Below are 18885 nucleotides of genomic sequence, written 5' to 3'. Positions count from 1 at the left end.
AATGTTAACCGCGAGCAAGCTTTTCCGTCAAACGCAAAAATACAACATCATCCACGTCATCGTCGCGGCCAATACATCCATGTCATTTGTGGGTCTCAGACACATCGATCTCACGAACATTTCAGACATGAATGGTATGCCTTCAGCGTCATGTAAAGACATGCCGTTTTGGACCCCGAATAGCTACAGCCAGCGCCAAAGCTCTCACACGTACACCCAAAAATAAAGTAAAAATAAGCTGCTGACGTGCAGTGCCGAAAAAGAAAGCACAAATGTCCAATCATTAAAACAAAGACAGCTCTGTATCCAAAATAAATCTATAAATTCAAAATTTCGCCAAGCCAAATTCCCCAAGCTATTATGAAAAGTTAGAAAGGGCTCACATAAAGAGGTTTGGAACAAGCTTCGGACAATTAGCTAAATCACTAATCACAATTACTAACTGAGAGTTCAGTAGTGAGGTCTTGCTGACATTTTAAAACTTAAACGGCATGATATTGGGAATTATCAGTACATTGCATTAGATTCATAGCTACGCTGATCACCAGTTGTTCACAGATCATTTTGAGCCCCATTTTACCTGTTGTGGTTGAGCCGTCAGTTCTGAGAAAGAGGGGAGGGTTTTGATCGAAGTAAGCGACTTGTAAATAGTTTACTCAAATTTCTCATGGTTGGACGTCGCGTGCAGTTTTGGAAGATTTGAAAGCGTTTTAATCGGCTCAGGAGTGGCTGAAATCAAGTATGCTTTTGAAGTATTTAATGCGTGTACTTCGGTTGTGTTTTGTTTGCCATTTAAGTCAAGTAAACATTTATCACGGTAGAGCTGTTCTGATGTTTTTATTTTTCCTCATCACAACTTTAAGCAGAGTGTCAGCTGTATGCCATGGACTTTAAAAGGGCGGGTTAAGGTTTCATCGTATGTATATATTGAGCATGCCATCGGCTTGCGTTCCTCATAGGAAATATTATTTAGAACGATAATTATACCAAGATCTTTAATTTGCATTTTAAACGTTGCTTATATTTTCCTGAAAGATAGTGTTCTGGAACTATATTCTTAAATTTACTTGCAGTTCGTAGCTTAATATCTGACATTGTTGACATATCTTCTCGTATTCTATTTTGCAAGCCATTTGGAGGTTTATTTGGAGAAAAATAAAACTATTCAAGTAATATTCCAGTTTTAGGCATTTCTCCATACGTTTGGAGGAGTTAATTTGTATTTTTTCGTAAATTTTAAATAATATTCCAATTTAAGCATAGCTTTAGCGTGATGACGTTCAAGCCTGTATTTCAATACGAGAGATTAGGCTATCGGATATAGAGCCAAGCATAAATCTGAAAGTGAATTGCATTAACAAAACAAATTTGCATGGGAACATTTTAAAATTACAGAGTCCCCGTCTTTTATCAATTGAATGGAACTTTATTGGGGGTGTTAGTTGTAGGCTGAATTGGACAGAATGTAGTCCTACTTAGTTTGGCAGAAGTATAGTTGTCATTTGGAAATGCAGCTCACAGCTGTCCTCGGGGTAAGCTGAGGGGATTATATATGCCTGTCAAGTTCACTTTAGGACTTTTACCTGGTTTCGTTGACACGCCAACTCACTTGGAGGTTTGAGCCTTGGTCTTAATGTTAAGTCGCTTACCTGCAACTCTCCACTTAGAAGGGCGTTTAATAATCAGCACACACTTAACAATTTTTTTCCTTTTAAGAAATATGAAACTGTTCACCTCGGACCTGTACCTGGCCTCATTGATGTTCCCACTGACCTAAAGGTTGAACCTGGTTCTAAGTGCTAAGTTCCTTACTGCAACTATCCACTTAAAAGAGCTATTATTAAGCATCACAAACTTTTTTTTTTTTCCCCTTTTAAGAAATATGAACCCGTTATTAACCAGCACATATATTACGAATTCTTTTCTCTTTAAAAGAGCATGAATATTTATTACCTTTGCTCATGCTACGGGGAGCCATAATATTTTTTTTTTTTTATAATGTGAAGGAAACATATGCTTTTGAAACTTTAAAGACCATCGCCCCTTGGCCAATTTTATTAATTATAAATTGTTAATGGAATAGGTTCGTGAGAATATGTTGGGACAAATTTCAGTTTGTCTTAGATTTCGACCTTTTTTTTTAGCAAATTGTCGAAGGAAAAGTAGTATATTGAAATTGAGACTATCTTCTTTTCAATTGGCTAATACAAGGCATACATATTTCGTCTCCCTGAGTCCCCCGGATCATGCAAGCATTTACACTCTTTTCTTTATAGGAATAAACAATGGCTGATGGTAATTTCTTTTGTAGAATTATTAATGGCAGACGGTCAGAAGCCAAACGGGAAAGCAGGTGGTGAGGATGAGAATAAGGATGTGGCAAAAGCTGCAGGCTTTGTTGTCTTTTCTGGGATTGCTCTGAGCATCATCAAGGCGCTGTGCCCAAAAAAGTCTATAGAAGAATTTGTGCAATCTGATGATGCTGTGTCGGACACCTCTACTGGGGATACTGTTGGGGAACTGAAGGAAGATGCAAAGGTGATCACTGTTGGGGAACTGAAGGAAGATGCAAAGGTGACCATGTTAAGTGCTGAAAACATTATTGTAAGTGCAATATTCTTTTTGCTGTGTTCTTGTAAAGTTTGATGAGCTGGTTTTAATCCCTGATTCCTTTGTTTGCAACTGGAATTCGAACAGGAGAAAACCAGCGAGGTTCAGAAAGAGGTGAATGGCTTTGGCTGTGTTCTTGTAAAGTTCGATGTGCTGGTTTTAATCCCTGATTCCTTTGTTTGCAACTGAAATTTGGACAGGAGAAAATCAGCGAGGTTCAGAAAGGGGTGATTGGTTTTGGTTCTGAGATCACTAAGAAGTTTCAAAAGCAAGGTACCACGAAGAAATCAGGGACAACTATTGAGCTAATTAAAGGAGACACGCTATGGGATCTATCTCAGAAGTATGGGGTAAGTTGGTTTGTCCTTTAGTATTTACTGTACTTAGTGCTCATCGAATTTATGCGGTAAAAATATGCATTGAGATGACATCAGCAGAGCAACAAGTTTTCATATTATAAACCGCATTTTATATATTTTTGTCCATCCTTGAAATCGGGAGTAATCACCCATGTAACGCCTAAAAGAAATGCCAAAAGCTTTCTCTGTCGGAATGTTTGCTTTAACAGTGCTATACAAAATTTCGATGGTTGATAAATCTATGTTTGTTGGCATAAGCCGGATGTTTTGTACACTCGTCAAATCTAATACATCACAAAGAAAAAGTGATCACAAGTACAACTGCAGAGCTAGTTAACGAAGCTTAATTTAAGATTAAAAAGAAAGAACAAGGGGACAGATATCCATACATAGGCACAAGTGCTTAAGTGTTTCATACTTTTAACTTCTTTTTTATTCAATATAAGCACATATTACAACATCGTATGCTCTCGACTTACACATAACACTATTACTTTTTAATTTTTTTCTCAATTCTTCTATGCTATCACAGAGATATACTGTTTCCACAGTCCATGATAATGAATCTGAGTGCTTTTAAATAAATTAAATACATCTATTTAAAAATGTCTACAGATATTAGTCTTTAGTTATTTTATTTAATCGAGAATTATTTTATGATATTACTATCAGGATTCAATTGTGTAGTTTTCAAGTCAAACTCATTGACTCATGATTCATGAGTAGTGGTTCACAAGAACCCATCTCTCATGAGGATGAATGGTACACTTAGCACTCATTGCATCTAGGTGATGCTCACAGAAGTGAAGCATTGGGCCTTCCCAGGAGGTCAGCCAACCCAGTACTACTCCAACTTGAGTGTGCTTAACCATGGAGTTTCCTCCAAGGTTAAGCCTACTCAGTTTGTAACCTCATTTGCAAAACCTTCAGCAAGTGTTGTGCCTTATGAACCATTCATTATAGAGGCCCTTTAGCTCATCAAGTGATAAGTAGGAGATATTTTCCACAGCAAGTCAAATTATGATATTACTATCAGGATTCAACTACGTAATTTTCGAGTCAAACTCATTGACCCACGATTCATGAGTAGTGGTTCACAAGAACCCATCTCTCATGAGGATGAATGGTACACTTAGCACTCATTGCATCTAAGTGGTACATTTACGTTGTTTACTTTATTATTATTTGAAGAACTATTTTATTATGAGTTATTTATTTATCGAAGAGTTATTTTACTTACTTTTTCTTTAGATATATGTTGGTTGTGTTTTAGTTTTTATATGGACGGTCATGACATGGTGCTTTGTTCCTTGCTTCTACTTTAGAACGCCTCTTGGTATAATAATATCCAGCTCCTTACAAAAATTAAGGACATGACAATTACTCATGCCCCTTCTTTATCTGTGGCCTTAAATTACAAAACAACATACGATGTTGCATATGCCAAACACTTCCATTACACTATCCATCTATCAATCTTGAGGTGCAATGGCATGTTAAGTGACTTTATGGAGTATGAAAATACTCAAACCAACCTGATGAAGAATCCTGTCAACATCTTCTTCGAAGTTTATAAGTTTGCCTCGTCCTAGAAAGAAAGGAAAAATCTTGCCCCTTTCAGGCTAAACCCTTTGTCATGCTATACAAAGCAGATGTTTTACCAATTTACAAAATTGTTTGCATACCACGCCATGAACCAGTTAAATAAAATTCCAAAATATGGAGAAATCATTACCACAATCAAATTGATAACCCTAACTGGGCAGAATCTCCTTTTACTTGTAGAATTTGATCAAGTCCTTCCATATATGCAGATACTTCTCCAATCTGTCACTCAGCGTTTTAACTTTGCTAACTCTATGGCAGCCTCAGCAATTGAAGAGGGAGGAGCCCTACCTTCAGCCTATAGTTCTGCCAAGAATGCAGCACAGTTCGCAAGAATCTTATATAGGACATCCAATTGGCAGCTCACAATAGTCCTATACTTGGTCATGGATGAGATGGTCTTTCCCCTCAGTACTTATATCTGTTTGTATTCTTCTCCTATGTGAACAATCTCTTTTGTTCACCTCCTTCTAGATCTATATGTGCATCATAATCTTTTGCTGCTGTGGTGAATTGCTATTTTATTTCATTCAGTTTTTTAAGCTTCTGTAGAGATGGTTGGCCAAGTTAAGGAGTAAGAAATGCACCCTGAGGTGTCATCCTGTGCTTGCTTAAACATGCTCAATTATGTTATGAACTTCTTTTGGTCCTCCATCTCATTCTATAGGGGCACAAGGGTTTTTGTTGATGTGTTTTTTATGCACATGCGAACATAGAATAAAATACCCCAAAGTATCTTATCCTCTCTTGAACAAAGTTTCTCAAATGCTGAAGATTGGCTTAAGGATCACTTGAGAAGACTCCAAGGTTCATGAATGTAGGGTCACTACGTGTGGATAAGCTCCGTTGGTTGATGTGATTATGCTGGAATCACAAGGGGACTTGCATTTGAATGCTTGAATGCTTGATTTGTTGGAACTTAGATCATTTGATGTTACAATTTTTGGTGATGCTTTTCGGTCCAAACTAGCTCGAGTTTGAAAAAATGGCAAAAGGAAAGGGTTGAGAGAGTCTATTCTAATCCTAAGAATGTAGGAAGATGAGTGAATGATTAGATGGAATCCTACCGAGCAAGGTCTCACCATCAAACTGAACAATTTGACATGAGCTCAGTGCAATCTTCTAAGGACGTTTCAAAGATGTTCAAATCAATACCATCAAACATTGATCACCATTCAAGTTAATGCATAAGCAATGAGTGTAGAACGATTCAAAGTCAAGCTCATATCATTTCAGTTGACCACACAAGGCACACTTACAATCGGCAAGAGGCTAGTGGTATGGACAAAACAAATCCCACACAAATACATTCAACATATTCCTCCACTAAATCTAATAAACATGAAAGCAAATTGAGAAGCAAAGACCATGCGAGTTGTTGAAGTAACAAATCATATTCACCATACTTCAATGAAATCAATTGTTCTTTACAACCATGTTTGGCAACAATCTTTGCCTTCTCCTACTCTCTCTAATTGCTATTCTTCTAAGGTATCTATTATTCTATTCCATTCACTATTCTAGCTAACTATTTGTTGACTATTAACCTTTACAAATGAGAGAGCCTGAGCTTTTATAGAGAGCTCATTTACAATGAATGGCCAGGATTGAATCTCCATCAATGGCCAAGATTTTACAATGAAACCCTAATTAGGGTTTGTTACAACAAACTCTTCTTAGCCAATGAGAGAATTACATTCAAAGAGTGTGGACCAATAGATAGATTGTTGGCATATGCACACTCCAATGAGACATTGTATGTGATTGAAGGTTTTGTCATTGATGGCAACCTTGCAATCCTATGATACTGGCAAAGGCATTATATCGGCATTAGCAGATCACACTCTACACCGGCACTCAGGACACCGGCACCGACACAAAGAAAAGAAGTATATCGGCACAGAGGCCGACAAGATTTTATTATATTATATTTTGTTTATTATTGTAAAAACTTTGTAAGCCGACTTGGCAAATTGTAAAATGACTCTTATATATAAAAGAGATCATTGTAGACATTTGAAAATGAGTGAGGAACCATTAAGGAAAATATTAGGCAGACCTATTATGCGAAATATAGGTTAAGGGTTTATGTAAGAAGCAGAGCAGCAACCGGTACTGGATCAGGCATTATAGATGCTATTGTAAAGCAATACAAGATATTGGATTTGTATAATCCTCATTGTAAGTCAGTGAGACTTCCCATTGAGCAGTGAGCTCTAGGCAGTTGGCCTTCCTGCATGTGCAGGCCCCTATTGTAAGTAATATTCTCTTATTGGCCAGTGAGTGAATATTGTGGGTCACAAATCCCACCGAGGTTTTTCCCACACCGGGTTTCTTCGTTAAAACCTTGTGTTATGGTGTGCTTTTCATGTGGATGTTCTTAATTCTGTTTATTGCATTATTTCTTGCATACCGGTACACTATTATAATATGTTCTGCATGTTTTAAATCAAGAAATATTAAATACCGGTCAGATACTGATTCACCCCCCCCTCTCAGTATCTGTGGGATTCCTAACAATTGGTATTAGAGCTTGGTCCCCTATTTTCAGAAGCCTAACAGCTTGAGGAAGATCTTGACACCGGTAAAGATGGAAAATCTGATGAAGCAACTTGAAGGAGCTCTTACAGACTATGATGCAGAGAAATTGAAAAATATCAAACTAGAAGATGATTTAAGGGCAGCTCAGGATATCATTCAGGCACTTCAAGAAATTTTTACTGTTGCAAGAAATAAGAGAAGAGAACTTTGTGAAAAATTGCAAAACGAGAATAATGAAAAGGAATCACTTAATGATATGATAAGCAAGTTGAAACAAGAGAACATGACAACAAAGAATGAGATGCAGGATATGACTATGAGATTTTGCAAAGAGATTGAGGATAGGAAGAAGAATGAAGAAGAATTGACCAGAAGACTAAGTGATGCAGCAAATGAGAACACAAGACTTAGCTATGAAAATGACATGTTGAAGACAGATCTGATGCATACTCAAAATGACTCAAATGAACTGATGAGACAAAAATAAATCTTAGAAAGAGAACTAGAAACTGCAAATCAACATAAAGAAAAATTCAAGAAAAGCTCAGAGGAACTTGGCACCTTGCTGAAGAATCAAAAACCTAAAGGTGAGACTTCTGGAATTGGCTTTGAAGTTGGTGAAAGCTTCGGTACTGCAAATACTCAGGATCACAGCAAACCGGTAAGACAACCTAATGCTTATAAATTCAATGGAAAATGCTTTAACTGTAATAAGTATGGTCATAGAGCAAATGAATGTAGATCTAGAAATTAACAGAATATCAACACACCCACCGGTCAATGTTCTAAATGCAACAAAGTTGGTCACAACTCTGAAAATTGCAGAATGAATGTGAGATGTTATGTTTGTGGAAGATTTGGACATTTATCTAATCAATGCAGAACACAAACCGGCATAGGTTATGGGAAAGCTATTCAGAAGAATAATGTAACTTGTTATGCATGTAACAAGATTGGGCATATTGCAAAATTCTGTAGAAGTAAAGGAACACCGGTAGACAACAAAAGTTATAGCTTGAAAGGTAAAGAAAAAGTTGAAGAGGTTAAGCAAGAATTCTCAAAACAATGGATTAGAAAAGCTGATTTAAATATTGGGAATACTCCTCCACCGGTAGAACAAACCAATGCTTCACCGGAAGGACAGCGTGATGCTTCACCGGAAGGACAGAGCAGTGCTCCACCGGCAGGAAGTTCTTCATCTAATTGAAGAAAGTTTCCTTGAGGGTTTGGCAATCAAATGACACATGTGCTATTATTCCCTCGGTTAGAGATAAGAAGTTGAAAATTACTTTTTACCGACAGACAATGTTAAGAAAATACTCAACCGGCATGCATTTAATGTGGTACATGGCAAAAAGACACTATAAAATTGAGGTTTTGGCTCCATTCCATTTCACCGAGATTTCAAACCTACGAAGAGCGCAAAGATTCCGAGCTAAGGCATTTCGAGCAAGAGGCAAAAACACTCCAAGCATTCATCCATCCTAAAGGCAGTAAAAGGTATTTAATCATGGCATCCACCTCTGCAATTGAATATATAACAAACCCTACTATTATCGAAGTGATAAAAAGACCTAGGCCCATATTTCAGTTAGTCCCCGAGGTAGCAAAGAAAGATGATACCTTAGGTGCTTTTTCTCAAATTCCCAAGGGAGTTGTTTATGCTGAAGACCCCAGAATTTACATCCACTGCAACATTGAGGAACTAGGAGATGAAGAGATTAAAACCATGTTTAAAACTGTGATATGTGAGAAAACCGGCAATGTAAAAGATGAACACAAGATCATTGAAACCCTAGGATTTACAAAGATCCTTAGCATTCTTGAACTCCCCAAGGATGTGATTAGGATAGTCTTAAGTAGGGTACATGGTGAATTTTTCTGGTTAGATTTAGTCCACAAAATCACTAAGGAAGCTATGAAAGCTGTCACAGGGTTACCGACCACCGGTAAAAGGCCAGATAAAACCAAGAAGGTATCCAATGACCTAGTTACAAACCTAACTGGTGCAACTTTCGACAAAAGGTCCCTAAGAGTTAATGATGTAACGGACATTAATGTGAGATTTATCAGCATGATATTAGGGTATAAAGCTACTCATGCAAATAGACTCAATTCAGTTTCAAGTTTATGCATTAAGAGTGCTTATGAAATGGTCACAGAAAATGCAAAGATTGATATATGTGAATGGTTAAAAGATGAATTAATTGACAACCTTGGAAAGATTAAGAAGGACAAGAAAAGAACTTTCAGGTTTGGAAATCTGTTGGTATGTCTGATGCTACATATAACAAAACAGGTTCCTGGTATAGGCTACAAAGAACTTGGTTATGATATACCGGTAGGTAAACAGTTAACAAAACTATTCAATAACATGGGAGAAAACAAGGAAAACAATATTCATGACTTCTTTCAAGCATTAAAGGCCAAAATGAAGAAAAGAATCAGGTTATCACAAAAGATTGTCGACAAATACAAAGATGAAATATGCTTTGTAATCAAGAAGGATGAAATCTGGATGGAAGCAGTCATCCCTAGGACAGTTTGGGTAACCGAGATGGGCTATGAAACAGATGATCACATAATAGAAACATATGCTAAAGCACTTCTGGAAGCCCCCAGAGAACCTAAGGAAGAAATATTTGGTATTGCAGAAACTATTGAAAGCCAAATACAATCAAAGAAAAGAGTGAAAAAGGTTGAGGCAGTTGTAAGGAAAGGTTCCAGACAAGCAAAGGCCATCAAAGAAGATGTGTTGAAGAAAACCGGTATAACAGAGGATGAGTTAGCAGCTCCACAACTTGAAACTCACCTATCACCGGTAGGTACTTCTTCGGGGAGTGACATGCCTGCAACTTTCAAAAGAGTTGTAAGGAAAAGAGATCCCTCACCGGCAACCACACCCTCACCCAGGAGGACAAGACAAAAACAACAAGCAGTGAGATCTCCGGTAAGAAAGGCTACACCAAAGAAGAAGAAACTGACACCCAAAAAGAAGAAGAAGACAAACAAAGACTTGGCCCCACTTGATATACTGCTAAATGAAATTACAGAGGAAGGTAAATTGAAAAATATAGAGAAAATATATGACACTTTAACAATTGATGAAAAAGAACAAGTTGAAAATAGTGTTATATTGCATATGGATATGTATAAGAAGTTTTTGATGGAAGTAGTAAATGAAATTCCAGATGAACTATTTAAGAGACTGGAAGCAAGAAGACAAGCAGTAATAGAATTGGACAAGAAAATAAAGATTGAAAAGCTACTTGCTGTTTATCCGGTAAACTCACCCAAAGAAATTGATGACTTAATTGCTCAAGCCAACCGGTCAGTATTTTCTACTGCACACCGGCACATTGCTTTAATGGTTGGAAGAGTTAATGAGGTGACTGAGGAAACAGAAAATGGATGGGATATATTCTTAGTTGAAAAAGAAAAACAAGAAGAATACAGGAACCCCAAACTCATAAAAGTTTATCAGAAAGATAGAGACAAGGGTAAAGGTAAAGTTGGTGGACCACCTAGTATCAAGGTTAGAGACAACTTATCCCCACCTCCTTTGATTACTCCACCGGTAAAAACAACAGCTACAGAAGATCAACCGACAGCTGAGAATATGGATGTAGAGGATGATAATACTAATCCTGAAGTCTTATATACTGTGGATGTTGATACTCAAAAGATCAACATAGTGGTAAACAAAGATACAGCTGATAAGACTGACATGGCTAGTGAGCCTCCGGTAGTTGAGCAAACTAAAAACACACAGGAGAAACCGACAGAAGACAAAGAGCAAAAGGTAGAGACTCAGACTGAGACAATGCAACAAACAGAGCAAAAGGCTTCGGAACAGGAACAGGAACAACAACAACAGGAACAGGAACATAAGGAAACAGTGCCACCGACAACTGGAGAAATAGAAAAACCATTGCTTAAAGAAATGCATACACAAACAGACCTACTAGAGGTCAATACAAGCTTGGTTATTTCCACCGGTACTCAGATTGTTGGTTCATCATCAGGCTTCAAATCAACTAATGTGACTGAGGTACTATTAGATTCAATCAAAAAGATAAGAGACTGCAGCTCACAAGCTTACAAGGCAATTGATGATACCATACCAATTTTGAAGGTAATTGCTCCTAACTGTAATATAGACAATAAAGATTCTTTAGGACAACTTGATACACTGTGTAAATATATCACAGAAAACATTGAGAAAATAAAGGAAGAGTCATCGAAGGATAAAGTAGAAATCGAAAAACAGAAATTCTTTGATGAGCAAATAAAGAAGTGTAACAGAGATTTTGACACACTTCTACCGGAATTGTGTAATTTATTAAAAGAGTACAAAACTCTGTACAAAGACACCTGTAAGACAAACTTTTTGACTGTAGATATAGACAAGAAGATGAGCAAGGTACAAGATGAGATCAATAAACTTGCAGATAATTTTGTTAACTCACCGGATACACTATTAGTTTTTGAGGAGAAGATAACAAATTTTGAAGAAGAATTACTTAAATTGGAAAGAGAGAAAGAGAGAATTGTGAATAAGGCAAAGCATCTGAGATTAAAATTGAGTCCAAGATTGGACTATCTAGCATCACTGCGGAAGGAAGTATCTAAGGCACTAATACAGGGACAGAAAACACCGGCAGAGCATTTGCAGCATCTCACCGGTATAGTGAAGAGAATAGACACAACAATAAAGGATAGCAAGAAGTTTATGGATAGTATAAACTTGATTTTGGGAGATCTCTTTCAAATTGTAACCACCCAGTTACAAGGTTGAAACTACAAACTCTACTGACATCTTGACAACCTTTGTCATTGATGCCAAAGGGGGAGTAGTGAGATGAGAAAATTCAATATATCACAGGAATCATATGCTTAGGGGGAGCACACACATTTTTGGTAACATTTTTTGGACTTCACATTTTTGGATACATTTTTTGAAATTTCTCATGAGTGTTGCCATCAATGCCAAAGGGGGAGATTGTTGGCATATGCACACTCCAATGAGACATTGTATGTGATTGAAGGTTTTGTCATTGATGGCAACCTTGCAATCCTATGATACCGGCAAAGGCATTATACCGGCATCAGCAGATCACACTCTACACTGGCACTCAGGACACTGACACCGGCACAAAGAAAAGAAGTATACCGGCATAGAGGCCGACAAGATTTTATTATATTATATTTTGTTTATTATTGTAAAAACTTTGTAAGCCGACTTGGCAAATTGTAAACTGACTCTTATATATAAAAGAGATCATTGTAGACATTTGAAAATGAGTGAGGAACCATTAAGGAAAATATTAGGCAGACCTATTATGCGAAATATAGGTTAAGGGTTTATGTAAGAAGCAGAGCAGCAACCGGTACTGGATCAGGCATTATAGATGCTATTGTAAAGCAGTACAAGATATTGGATTTGTATAATCCTCATTGTAAGTCAGTGAGACTTCCCATTGAGCAGTGAGCTCTAGGCAGTTGGCCTTCCTGCATGTGCAGGCCCCTATTGTAAGTAATATTCTCTTATTGGCCAGTGAGTAAATATTGTGGGTCACAAATCCCACCGAGGTTTTTCCCACACCGGGTTTTCTCGTTAAAACCTTGTGTTATGGTGTGCTTTTCATGTGGATGTTCTTAATTTTGTTTATTGCATTATTTCTTGCATACCGGTACACTATTATAATATGTTCTGTATGTTTTAATTCAAGAAATATTAAATACCGGTCAAATACTGATTCACCCCCCCCCTCAGTATTTGTGGGATTCCTAACATATTGAGGGTAGTTACATCGGAGTTTGTGTCTTCATATATGAGCTTGATTCATTGAACTTAGACATGTCAATGTGGACTTCATTGATTGGTAGAAGGGATGACTGGGCTGCCACCTCAATCTTGCACTTGTAGACTTGATTTGATTCATGATCATGAAAAGAGTGTTGAGCAATATCTCTTGATACTCAATATTATCCAGTTTCAGCAGTGATGATGATGATGAGAAGCAGACTTTGATTAACTCTTTTGAAACTATCTGCTTCTTCAATCATGCTCGATGTATGTCTTGTGATGACTTTGGTTGACTTTCTCTTGCTCATGATGTACTTTGAGTGGATGATGCACTTGATTGAATGTAACTCTTTATTGTACTGACTTCAAAACATTCTCTCACCATGTAGGTTATCCTTCCTTTCATGCTCTAGTGTTAGCTGATGAAGCTTCTTGAACAGGTCTTCCTTGTATCTTGTCCTTGGTGTTGAAATTTTCCCCTTGAGATACCTGTTACAATCTTCCTCCAACCTGGTCCTTTTGATCTCTTTCCTTACCTCTTGCAAAACAAACAATTGGGCATCAAACATACATGATATATAACCTTTACATACTCCCATCTTGACTTGATCTTTTATTCTATATGTTGCAGATCCAATTTTTTTCTAAAGATATGTGTTTCTAAAGAGGATATCGCTTCTTGGTTTGAGCAAATTTGCTATTGCTCTGATGGAATTCGCCCCTTAAATTGACTGATTCTGCTCCTTTGCTGATTATCGTCACAGTTCCTACTCTTGAAGTTTGCTGCCTTGCTCTTGAATTCGTTTTTGGAGAAGTAAATTGCCTTAAAATGGTGATCAAATGAGCATTTTGAATCCCTTATATAGACATCTAGGTAAGAGTCATGTCTATTTGGGTACAGGAGCACTTAGTTTTGTAATTAAATTTGATTTCTCTTTTCCTACAGAAGGCCGACTTATCATTTATAAAAACACATGTTTGAATTGTCCTAGCATGAAGCCGTTCCAATAAGGGACATAAATTTGATAAAATTCGCTCAAAATAGAGGGCAAAGGCCGCCCCCCCAAGGAACTTCGCTTGAAATTAAGAGCACAGGTCGGTCTATAAGAAGAATTCGCTCAAAATTGAGAGCAAAGGACATGATGTAAGGAAAGATTTGCTCTCAACTTGGAGTGAGGTACATGCTGCTTGATGAAAATTCGCTCCAAACCTTGAGTAAGGTACATGAACTTGTGAAAAATTCGCTCTCAATCCTTAGCAAGGTACATGTCCTTGTAAAAATTTCGCTCCATGTCCTTAGCAAGGCACGCTGCCTTGTAAAAAAATTCGCTTTAAACCTGGAGTAAGGTACATGATCTCAATAAGAATTTCGCTTTGACCTTTGGCAAGGTACATGGTTTGGAAAAGTTTCGCTCCATGTCTTTAGCAAGGTACATGATGCAAAGGACATGAATTCAATAAAAGTCGCTCAAATTTAAGAGCAAAGGAAGTTCACTTAAGCAAATTCGCTGTTATCTCTTCTCCACTCCATGATGTACTCGCTCATTTCCATGATCATCTAAAGGATTAAAGGTGCTAAACTCGGTTTTCATCCTTCCAAACATCTAAAAGGAATCCATATCGCTCCAAAATGATGGCAAATGACAGCCACTAAGAAATTCGCTGAAAATTTTGAGCAAAGGACAGTCTTATCAAGGAAATTCGCTCAAATTCTTGAGCAAGGGACATGGCCTAGTGATGAGCTCGCTCCGAATAGGCTGCGAGGGACATGATTTGGAGAAATTCGCTCCATGTCCTTAGCAAGGTATGGGTTCCAAATAAAAATTTCGCTCCAGGACCTCTCCAAGGACATTCGCTCTTGATCTTCACTAAAAAAAATTCGTTTTGGACCCTCGGCAAGGTATGGGATCTTGACAAATTTCGTTCCAACTTGTGAGTGAGGTACATGTTCTCATTTTTGTGAAAAGGCCGATTTCATTCGCTTCCCAGCTGTTCATGTTCAGATCTATTTCAGATTCGTCTTAGTTGTTTGACTCATCTCTTTGGAGGTTCGAGTTTTGCCATTATTGATTCCATCCTTCAGCTATGTATGTTGGAGTCGGTTTCATCTCAGATGCTTAGAAGTTCTAATTTCAACTTGTCTTCTCCAACGAACTCGGCATCCTGCACAGCTACATCTTACTGAATAATTTACCAACTTTCATCTTTGCAGCTTGAGGGTTTCATCTTTCTCTCTTCCTTCCAACGAGCTTCATCTCTTGCTCTATTCAACCTTCATCTTTGTGACTTGAGAGTTTTCAACTTTCATCTTCTAAGGAAGATCAATTTCCTATCCCATGTGGTTGATCTTGAATCCCTTGTGCTGAGGAGTCTCCATTCTTGGTTCGTCATCATCTTGTAATCCTTGTATCACACAAAAAAGAACATCCCAAATCAAAACTTGAGAATGAAAATAAGATACAAGTAACTGAGACAAGATAAATGTTAGTTCATAGCTTAACAACATTCATGACCATCGTTATCTATCTAAAACCATTAACAACAAACTTCTTCATAAGCCCTTCCTTTTATTGAAACTTGGCAAAATTCACATCTGCTGTTCTGTTATTGAATCTAATTTGTTCTGAAATCTGATATCCTTGTCGCAGGATCTGCCATGATTTATTTGTATCTTTGCTGTAACCTGCTCCTCTGATTCACTTTTGTATGCATTTCAGATTTTGTAGAGGCTGTGTGCAGAAAGATAGAACTATGAGGAGATTCATATAATATGGGGTAAAAAAAAAAACGGAATGCCTTGTCTTATATTCACCCCCAAAATTGCATCAAAACAAACCTCAAGACTCTGCCTCATTGTCTGACTGAGAATTCACCTTGATCATGGAAGAAATTTGCCCAAAAAAATCAGATGGAGTTCTCCTTATCTCTGCTCAGGAATCTCAGTCCTAGAAATGCCTATGAATTCACTCAGGCCTGCACCTCCTGAATGCTCCTTGGAATCTGTTTGCCTCAATTCAAATATGAGTTCGTACCTTCATCTTGTCATTTACTTGTGCTCTTCTTATGATCTGATTTTGAATTTAAATCCCGTCCAATGTTTTGTTCATGTGACACATCTTTCACTTCAGAAGCTAGCTTGTTTATTTACTGCTGCCATCTCTTGCCTTATGTCTCATCGTGGCATATGCTGGAGTTTTTTGGGGTCTAAAGAGATGGTGAGGTGGATGCTTCAAACTTTGTCTTCCACCTTAGAGCTGGGTGGGGTCCAGCATATAAAACTGCATTGTTAATATAAAAAGAAAAAAAACCTTTTAAATTTCTACTTCAAAAGCTTGTGGGGCCCAAGTAATATGTGGCATGACATGTAATTAAAACACTTAAAATCTCCAAGCTAAAGCTTGGTGGGTCTTGTTGATGTGTGTTTTAGGCACATAACATTACAAAATAAATTACCAAGATAATTTACCCCCTCTTGAACAAAATCACCTCAGATGATAAGAATGAGATCAACTAAAATGATTCCAAGGTTTCTACATGTCAGGTCTTGACGAGTGGGTAACTCAATGGTCGATGTGAATTGCTGTGTTCACTTGGGGACTTACGCAAATGTTTGGATTATCATGAATGATGCGGAGTAGGTGTGTTGACAACTTAAGATTCATCAATATGGCTTTGGATTTTACTTCTTACTAAAAAAATGGGCAAAAGGAATAGGGTTCAGGAAATCTACTCTAAGCCTAGGAATGTAGGAAATGATGAATGGATCTAGTGGAGTCAAACTAGGCGAGGTCTCACAAACAGGTATTAACACAAGCTTAGTGCAATCGTCTAAGGTATACTTAAAGATTTTCAGGCTATCACCATCAAACGTTGACACCATCCAAGTTGATGCTTGTCAAAGGATGCGTAATAGTTGAAGTTAAGCTTTCTCAAATTTCCAGTTGACCACACAAGGCGCACTTACTAGCGGCGAGAGGCTAGTGGTATGGATTAAGGATTCCACACAAATGAATTCAACAAATCTTTCACTCAATCTAACATACATGAAAATAAATTCTAATCTAAAATTCTAATCTAACTTGGAGGAATTGAGAACCATGAATGCAAATACAACACTTGAAGAGCAAAATCACCAACAATTGAACAATGATTATGATTCAAATAGCTGCAGCATATACCAACAATTCTACAAAAACTCTCTCTTGCAAATGAGAGACGAGGAGGCATATATAGAGTCTCTTACAAAATGGATGGCTCAGATTGATCCAAGATCAACGGCCGAGATCATGCCAACAAAACCCTAGAATTTCCCTAATTAGGGTTTAATAAAAAATGGCGCCACCTACATATGGTCCAATGAAAAGATACCTAGTCATCAAATAGGGATTCTTCTAGAAGATTTCTTCGTGCATCTTTCTCTCTCCTAGCATACTCCAAGAATCTAGCCAATACTCAATCTAACTCCTCCATGGAAATGCTAGGCAAGGTATCCTATTGTAAATCAATCACGTCCAGTGAATCCGATAAAGCATCCAAAGTGTTCTCCCAATCTGGCATGAGCTTTTGCGAACTATGAACATGAATCAACAAAGAGACCAAGTCGTTTATCTGACTCTTCTTCAAAGAGTCCAACTGGCAAAAATACATAAATTTCATCTTGTCTCTTAATCCGGCGAAGTGTAACCACTAGCATCACTAACATCAACACCCAATAATTCCTCAATCGAGGCAAGGATCTTCATCTGAATGTCCTGAATCAATCCCTCCATCTCCATACAACTCGATTGGGCGTTCTCATAAGTTGATTTCTTCACGGCTAATGCATAATACTAGCCATGGAAATCATATCTGTCTCCACTGTGCACATTGTTCTCGCTGACCAAGGTGGAATTAGGAATCTTCTTCAAAGCCTGGAGGCGTGGAATAGTCTTCTCTTGAATAGGCCGGAATTCCTCCCAAACTCCCTCCAAATACTGGATTCTAAATGCGAGCCCTGTTGTCCTATCATATGCATGGACAAACTGAGTAAGGAAATCATCTGCCTGCTTTCTTGTATTTTCAATCCACTTTTCCACCTCCGAGAGTGTACCTCTTGTTGCCTCATAGTGTGAATGCATTCCATGGTCAACTGCAATAGGGGAAATAAAGGTGGGATTTTCACACCTTATCCCTGCAATATACTCTCTAAGTTTGATATTCTCTTCTCTGTACCTTTCTTTCTCCGCAATCTCTTTGTCTAACCTTGCATCGATTGCCTTGAGGTTTTCACCAACCTCCTGAAATTCTTGTTTTCTGGATGTACGACCAAGGGCAACTGAAGTGATTTGGAAATCCATAGGAATAGCAATGTCTGTTGTCATGCCTGCAATAGGAACAACAATTTGCGCAATCCGCATTCCTATCTCATCTCTAGTTATGTGTGACAAAATCTCCGCTATCTGGGGTTCTTTCTCCTTAGCACTCCTTGCTAGGTAGTCATCAATGTCGTCAATAGGCTGTACCTCTATCATTTGTTTACTTTTCTCCATACTTCTCACCAGCCATTCAGGAATAGCGGCCATCTCCATACCATCATCAAGACACATTTCTCGATGAAGTCCTCTCAATGCCGAGATAACATCATTACCATCATCAAGATTATTCCTGGTCCAATCGTATACCTCATTTCCCAAACTAACCTCCAAAAGGACAGTAGGGGATCCTGACTGATCATCATTCTCATTTGGAGGTGCAGATGTTGCTGTGGCATGTAACTCCTGAATATTCTGAGTCACCTTGTTCTGCTCTGTTATTTCAATCACTTTGATTGATGAGACACTGAGAAGGGGTGAAGGAATGATAAATGGAGGAATGATAGTCTTTTGTTTCTTCTTCACCTCCTCAATCTTCTTCCCTCTAGGCTTGACTTCTCCTGGCGTGTTCTTCCTTCTCTTGGGAGCTTGACTCTCTTCGTCTGCATAA

The 18885-nt window shown here is 37.9% G+C and overlaps 1 protein-coding gene across 2 annotated transcripts in view; it reads left to right on the top strand.

Moving 5' to 3' along the window:
• Positions 1-340: 340 nt before the first annotated feature.
• LOC131060804 (uncharacterized) overlaps positions 341-18885 on the top strand; it is a 59312-nt gene continuing 40767 nt past the window's right edge. The window contains exons 1-4 of one of the 2 annotated variants that reach the window (XM_057994217.2): positions 343-739; positions 2312-2604; positions 2698-2724; positions 2811-2960. In XM_057994217.2, the coding sequence (XP_057850200.1) occupies positions 2320-2604; positions 2698-2724; positions 2811-2960 (462 nt within the window). In that variant the 5' untranslated portion in view covers positions 343-739; positions 2312-2319. Of the gene's footprint in view, positions 740-2311; positions 2605-2697; positions 2725-2810; positions 2961-18885 lie in introns of both variants that reach the window. The other variant, XM_057994218.2, reaches the window with a different exon arrangement.

Source organism: Cryptomeria japonica, chromosome 10, assembly GCF_030272615.1.
Source record: "Cryptomeria japonica chromosome 10, Sugi_1.0, whole genome shotgun sequence".
In the NCBI taxonomy this organism is placed as follows: Eukaryota; Viridiplantae; Streptophyta; class Pinopsida; order Cupressales; family Cupressaceae; genus Cryptomeria; species Cryptomeria japonica.
Note: the sequence above shows the minus strand (reverse complement) of the source record. Positions and strands in the feature narration are given on the sequence as shown.